This window comes from Octopus bimaculoides, chromosome 26, assembly GCF_001194135.2.
Source record: "Octopus bimaculoides isolate UCB-OBI-ISO-001 chromosome 26, ASM119413v2, whole genome shotgun sequence".
NCBI lineage: Eukaryota > Metazoa > Mollusca > Cephalopoda > Octopoda > Octopodidae > Octopus > Octopus bimaculoides.
In genome coordinates, this window is record NC_069006.1 from 19,206,822 (window position 1) to 19,214,361 (window position 7,540).

The 7,540-nt window shown below is 36.9% G+C and overlaps 1 protein-coding gene across 7 annotated transcripts in view; it reads left to right on the forward strand.

Moving 5' to 3' along the window:
- Nucleotides 1-7,540, forward strand: part of LOC106870348 (protein retinal degeneration B-like) — a 139,610-nt gene that overhangs the window by 130,907 nt on the left and 1,163 nt on the right. For 6 of the 7 annotated variants that reach the window (XM_052976997.1, XM_052976998.1, XM_052976993.1 and 3 more), the window contains 6 exons: nucleotides 381-536; nucleotides 1,335-1,483; nucleotides 2,017-2,139; nucleotides 3,042-3,158; nucleotides 4,611-4,759; nucleotides 6,085-6,234. In XM_052976997.1, coding sequence (XP_052832957.1) covers nucleotides 381-536; nucleotides 1,335-1,483; nucleotides 2,017-2,139; nucleotides 3,042-3,158; nucleotides 4,611-4,759; nucleotides 6,085-6,234 — 844 coding nt within the window. The remainder of the gene's footprint in view (nucleotides 1-380; nucleotides 537-1,334; nucleotides 1,484-2,016; nucleotides 2,140-3,041; nucleotides 3,159-4,610; nucleotides 4,760-6,084; nucleotides 6,235-7,540) is intronic. The other variant, XM_052976996.1, reaches the window with a different exon arrangement.

Here is a 7,540-nt window from a genome sequence, read left to right on the forward strand (position 1 = left end):
CTTCCTAACGCCAACCACTCAGAGAGTGTAGTGGGTGCTTTTACATGTCACCCGCACGAAAACGGCCACGCTCGAAATGGTGTCTTTTATGTGCCACCCGCACAAGCCAGTCCAGGAGCACTGGCAACGATGATTATTATTATTATTATTATTATTATTATTATTATTGTTGTTGTTGTTGTTGTTGTTGTTGTTGTTGTTATTGTTGTTATTGTTGTTGTTATTATTATTATTATTATTATTATTATTATTATTATTTCTATCTGGCCTGAGTTTCACAAGTTTGTATGAAAACGTACTATCGTTTCTTTCGCCAAGCAGTCCAATTGAGACCTGTACAAGATATATTAGCCAGGATGTATTGCATTTTCATTTTACAGTTGAAAGCATCCAAGCAAATATGAAATTGTTCATAAACAAGCCACGCCAGTCAGTGTCTCCCTGTCACATGCCTCTCCACCGCCAGACCAGTTGCTCCAGTATTTGTAGTCAAGCATCAATTCTTGATGAAGCAACAGTTTCTACTATAACCAATGGTAAGAACCGTTGCATGTGACATTCTACAGTATATCACTGTTTCAGGGATTATGTTGTATAGCTATATATATGTGTGTGTGTGTATGTATGCTGCCTGCTTTACTATTTTGTATTGTTTCTCCACCATAAGACCTGTAGATAGATTCCTTCATTAATGTTACCCAGCATGCAACCCCAGTACTGGCACTCCATCGGTTACAATGAAGAGGGTTCCAGTTCGTCCAATCAACGGAAGAGCCTGTTCATTAAATTAATGTGTAATTGGCTGAGTACGCCACAGACATGTATACTCTTAACATAGTTCTCCTAACTACCCCTAACAACCAAGCCATACACCTTCACAATCCCAGCACTGCTACAGTACACACATGCCAAATACTCTGTATTCACATATACACACACATACACACATGTTGAATACACCATGCTGGCTTCTATACAAACACATGTGTTTCATCATCATTAGACATTCTGGCTCGATTCCCAGATGTCAAGTGGTGGTGGGAAACAAGCACAGACACACATATGACAGACCTACCAAATCCATTCTGCTTACCAAATCCATTCACAAAGCTTTGGTCAGCCTGAGGCTATAGCTGAAGCCACTTATCCAAATTTCTACACAATGGGACTGAACCCAGACCCATGTGGTTATGTATCAAGCTTCTTACCACACAGCCACATCTGCACCTACATTTCCTTACATTTTTTTTCTTTTATGTTAATTAATCATGTACTTGTCCAATTTAGTTAAGATAATACACCTCATTAAATGTTCTTCATTTATTATTTCCTAGTAACGAACCGCTGGTGGGGTAACAAACGACTGGATTATGCCTTATATTGTCCAGAAATTCTACATTCATTCCCCACTAGTGCTTTACCTCAGTTGTTCCACTCCAGTTTCTGGGAATCAAGTGATGTTGTGTCATTCATTCTCAGACAGGTTAGTAACAATTCTTTATAATGTCACCAATGCTTTTGTTCACCGATTCTTCCTGAAATATGCTGTGTCTGTCTATATATCTTCTGTCTTCTATTAAAATGTCATTCACCACTAAGAATATAAACCTTCCCTAGTATTTGACTGGTACTTTATTCTGTTGAAAGGTGAAAGGCATTCTCGATGTTTGCTGGATTTGAACTCAGAACATAGCATTTTGTGGATCTTTTCACTTTCATCGGCAGATCGAGAAATTAATTTTTTGTAACTAAACACTTTCAAACTTTGGACACTGGTAGAATGTGTCATATAAAACGTCTTTTACTCTTAGCATTGTTGAGAAAAGTTTCTATTTACGAAGTTATTTCGTGTTAAAGTTGTCGTAAAGTTGTCATAATTTGAAACAAATATTAAAAAATATATTCTGTGTTGTGACTATCATCACAACAATACCAAATATAGTTTTCCATTTATAATATATAATTTATAATGTGGGAGTTCACAACCTTTAATCATGTATCTTTGTTCACTTTTAGGTGTTTTCTCAAGATGTCCTCAATGGATCAGAACCAGATGTAGAAATTGGTGCCGTGAAGAAATTTTCACCATCAAAGCCCTGTGAAAAGTGGCTGAAAAGGAGGACCACTATTAAAGTTCGGGTGAGTTTAGGGACCAGCATCCTCTAAGTCTGTTAACAATTGTTATTGTTGTTGAATGTTGAATCTGGTACTCTGCCAGTTACGGAACTTTCCGCTCATGAAATTAATGTGCAAATGGCTGAGCATAGTACAGACATGTGTACTTTTAACATAAGTCTCTGGGAGATTCAGCATGACACATAATGTGACAGGGCTAACCATTTAAATATTACAAGTACAACACATTTTTGCCAGCTGAGTGGAGCAATGTGAAATAAAGTGTCTTGCTCAAGGACACTATGTTACGCTAGGTTTTGAACTCATGACATTATGATCATAAACTGAATGCACACCACTAAGCCATGGCTTGGATTGTTGTTGTTGTTTGGGTCCAGATCGACACTGATCCCACCAGTGTATAATTAGACACTATGTCATTAAGTGTATTTCCCTGGGTGAAATTCTGCAGCCTTAAAGCATTTAAACAACACACATTAAGCATATGACATTGATAACATTTACATCATTAGAGTAGCTTATAAATCAAAAATTAATCCTTACATCATATCCCAGCCCAACTACACAAACATCTCAACTCTTTGTATTTCCTGCCTTCTCAGTCTTCTGCATAGGTCTCCAGCATCTCTCTCTCTCTCTCTCTCTCTCTCTCTATATATATATATATATATATATATATATATATATATATTGATAGATTGATAGCCACTACACATTCTTTTTTCTCTCCTTGTTTCTTTCTGTGGAAGAGCGTAGGCTCGAAACGTTAAAGACTTTTTCACTTCCAAAACATTATACTAATACTGTTTGTTGTCTACACCACCTGTCTTCCTCTGTTGTTTTTTGTGAATTCTCCCTATATATATATATATATATATCATACATACTGTTTTTATTCTTTACAGAATCTACAGCCCAACCATCGAGCTAATGATGTATTGGTCCTTGAGGATGTGGAACAAGTATTGACTGCCAAATTTTCATATGGACCCCTAGACATGATCTCACTATCTGGAGAGAAGGTAGAGTATTGAACACTGTTGGGTGTACTGCACGTGTGCATGCATGTGCATAAGACTGTGCATGTATCTGGATTGTATGACTGTGTATGTGGAATGTGAGGAGGAGAGGAATTCAAATTCTGGCTTTGTTCTGTCAAAAGAATGACTCTTGCAGGACTTGAACTCAGATGATAGAAATGCTATTGACAACTGTTTGACATCTATGTTGGCATGGCTGGGATGGTTTTATTTGTTGGAGAAACTATGTTCACAGCTGAATGATGTGGCTGTGAGGTAAGAAGTTTTCTTCCCAACCACATAGTTGTGGGTTCAGTGCTTCTGTGTGGTGCCTTGGGTAAGTATTTTCTACGACAGCTTCAGGACAATCAAAGCTTTGTGAGTGGGTTTGGTAGATGAAAACTTGTTGTATATATATATATATGCGTGTGTGTGTGTGTATGTCTTTGTGCTTGTCTCCCACCACCACTTGACACCTGGTGTTGGTGTGTTTATGTCCCTGTAACATAGTGGCTCGAGAAAAGAGGTCAATGAAATAGTACCAGACTAAAAAGAAAAACGTACTGGGTTTGGTTTGTTTGAATAAACCCTGCAATTTGACGCCCTAGAATGGTTGCATTCCAATCACTGAAATAAGTAAAAGATAAGAAAAAATGTCCCTAAGTAAGGAACATAACACAATGCAGCTCTAGAGATAGTAATGAAGTTTGAACAGATGACCATGTGATGTGGTCAGTAATCCACGACTTTGCCCTGAGCTGCAGCACAATGGCTGCAATGGTGTGATGAGTATGTGTATTCACAGACTGTCAGGTGAGAATTTCAGTATTTCTACATAGGCCTTTCAGCAGAAGTTTTCATTTCTTCCACTAAAGATTCATGTAATCTTACCATTCTAACTCTCCATGGAACACAAATTCATTAAATCTAAAAAAAAATTTTTTTTTAGATTTTTAACTGGAGAATTATTTAAGAATTTTGTTGTTGTAGTTTGAATAAATAAATAAAAAAAAACATAAGCTGCATGTGTTTTACCCTTTGACATTCAAATTATTTTGTCAACTGTAATGCTTATTTATTAATTATTTTTTTTAATTAATCACACATTCTCATAGCTTTGAGATTTCGATGATATGATTGTGTTGTGGGTGTCTGGCCAGTGTAACAGTTATTTAGATCTGAATTGACCAGTTTAAATGCTAAAGATTTATAGAAGAATGATGAAATATAATGTAGTCCTAGGAAATTGTATAGACTGAAGAAAAATAAGCACTGGGGTCAATTTGTTCCACTAAAGCCCTTCAAGGCTGTGCCCCCAGCGTGGCTGCAGTTTGATGACTGAAACATGGAAAAGACAAAACATAAATCTTGATGTTCTCTTATTTATTCATTTATTTATTCATTTATCCATCTATTTATTCATTTGCTTGTTTTCTTTCTTTGCTTTACTTTCAGGTTGATATTTATGTAATGACGGTGCCGCCATCTGGGGATTGGGATCACCTTGGTCATGAACTGACAGACAACCATGGACGCTTGACTTACACCATTCCAAAAGAGAAAAGGATCACACAAGGGATTTATCCCATTAAAATGATTGTCAGGTATTGGGCTCATTTCCCCTTTTTTGCTGTTGTTGTTTCATCTCAGGTCAACCATGGGTGAACAGATCTATGATATAAGATATCCAGTTTAATACACCAGCAATTATTCACCATATATATTTTTTACATTTTAAAGACCATACATATATATATTTACAAATTTTGAAGCTATTATTGGTAGCTGAAATAGCTCAGTTGAACTGAAGTTCTAAAGATCCCTGGTTCAGTCCAAGACTTCGATGTGATGAGAATTTGTTTGTTTCTTGGAATTATTTTGAACTGAAATTTCTATAGTTTGACTTATTTAGGGAGGAGGGGTGACAGAGGGGAAGTATTTTAGTGACATATATAATATTGATTTTAAATTTGGGGGGAGGGGTAAGTTGATTACGTCAACCTCCAGTGTTGAGCTGGTACTGATTTTATCAACCCCGAAAAGATGAAGGACAAAGACAACCTTGGTGGAATTTGAACTCAGAACATAAAATCAGAAGAAATGCTACTAAATATTTGTCCACCACACTAATGATTCTGCCAGTTTGCTGTCTTACTCTCTCTCTCTCTCTCTCTCTACATACCAGTGGCACATAAAAAGCACCGTTCAAGCATTGGGCCTCAAGGAGGTAGTGACAGGTAACCGAGACCTATAGCGATATACTGTGCTTGTCAAGCAAGTGAGATCGTAGTTGTGGCTGGTGTCACATCGATGGCTCCCATGCTGGTGGCACATAAAAAGCACCCATTACACACTTGGAATGCTTGGCACTAGGAAGGGCATCCAGCCATAGAAATCATGCCAAATCAAATTGAGACCTAGTGCAGCTCCCCAACTTTCCAGTTTTCAATCAAACTATCCAACTCACGCTAGCATGGAAGCAGACATTAAATAATGATGATATATATAAGGTTATACATATAATATTGTCATGAAATCACCATTATAATATAACATCTAATATAACATCGATTCCAGGCAGTGACTTGAATAATAATAATAATAATAATAATAAAAACATCGAAAAATACCTCAGGAATGAGAACCCAGGTTCAAAATTTTCCCAAGACACCTGATGAAGGCTGGAGGGTATATCAGCCGAAATGTTGTGTTAACAACAAACAAGATGAGGACAAATATCTGTCAAATGTAAATAATGTACATAATCCCTCATCTCTTAAATATAGGACTGTATCCCAATAGATGTTAAAAATTAGTTGATTGTATTTTCTGGAGAGAAATCTGGTCGGAAAATAGTTAAATATATTTCCTGACTCATGTATTTTGAATACACTTTCTATATAATCTTTTTTGGTTTTCTTTCCAACAGAGGTGACCATTCCACTGTGGACTTTCATTTAGCAGTACTACCCCCAAAGACTGAAGCAGTCGTTTTCAGTATTGATGGCTCATTCACTGCAAGTATGTCCATTATGGGCAAAGACCCGAAAGTTCGAGCCGGAGCAGTTGATGTTGTTCGGTTTGTATCTTCTCTTCACTTTATGCTCTATCATTTAGTAGAATGCTTATAGGTGCATCATCTCCAGTACAATCGTACATATAATATGTATAATTATTAAGTAATTTTCAGAAAGACTTTCAAATATATATGTATATTTCACCTGAGCGTGACTGTTGCCAGTACCGCCTGACTGGCCTTGTAGGGTTTTCGAGCGAGATCGTTGCCAGCGCCCCTGGACTGGCTCTTGTGCGGGTGGCACATAAAAGACACCATTTCGAGCGTGGCTGTTTTCGTGCGGGTGACACGTAAAAGCACCCACTACACTCTCTGAGTGGTTGGCGTTAGGAAGGGCATCCAGCTGTAGAAACTCTGCCAAATTAGATTGGAGCCTGGTGTAGCCATCCGGTTTCACCAGTCCTCAGTCAAATCGTCCAACCCATGCTAGCATGGAAGGCGGACGTTAAACGATGATGATGATGATGATGATTTCTAGGTTTTATTGCAAATAAAATTTATGTATTCATTACACACTGCACAGTGAGATATTTAACAGTATAAATGTTTTTACATCTTGACTTGAAGTGTCATATTCAGAAAAATCTCTAGATAATCATCAGACACAATCATTTGGCATAAATATCCACGCAATTTATTCTGAATTATTTTCTCAATGGTGGTTAGAGTTTCAGGTTTTGTATAATAGGAATAGAGGGGCATAACTCATTGTGTATTGATATTGTTTGTTAGTGGAGAGTTGTTTTGCTTGGGTTGGCTCAAAATGATATATGGTTGGTAACTTCTGGAATGTGGTTGGAAAGGAGGGAGAAAACCGCTCTAGGGTAAAAGAAGGGGAATGAATAGGGAAAAAGTTAATGAGTTGAAGTTATGCGTGAATAAGTATACTGCCATACAGTATAGTGAGTTGACAGTTGAGACTGATGTCATATTAACAAAGTTAGGAATTTCTCATAGTTGGTTAAAATCTATTGGGGGAATGGAGAGCAAGAAAAATTACCTGGTAAATAATTAAATATTAATCCAGATTTGGCCTTTCACACCTACCCTACAATGTCCTTCTAAAAATAAACAATCACATCATCAAAATCTTGAAGCTATGAGATAATATAGGATTAATTGAAAACAATGTGAATAAATAACCATTGCATTTCACAGTCATCGGAACACTAAAGAGCTAAATATCTCCCTGTTCTATTAAATACCTCCCCATTCTTTTAAACATCTCCTTGTTCTATTAAACATATCCCTGTTCTATTAAATACCTCCCCATTCTTTTCAACATCTCCTTGTTCTATTAAACATATCC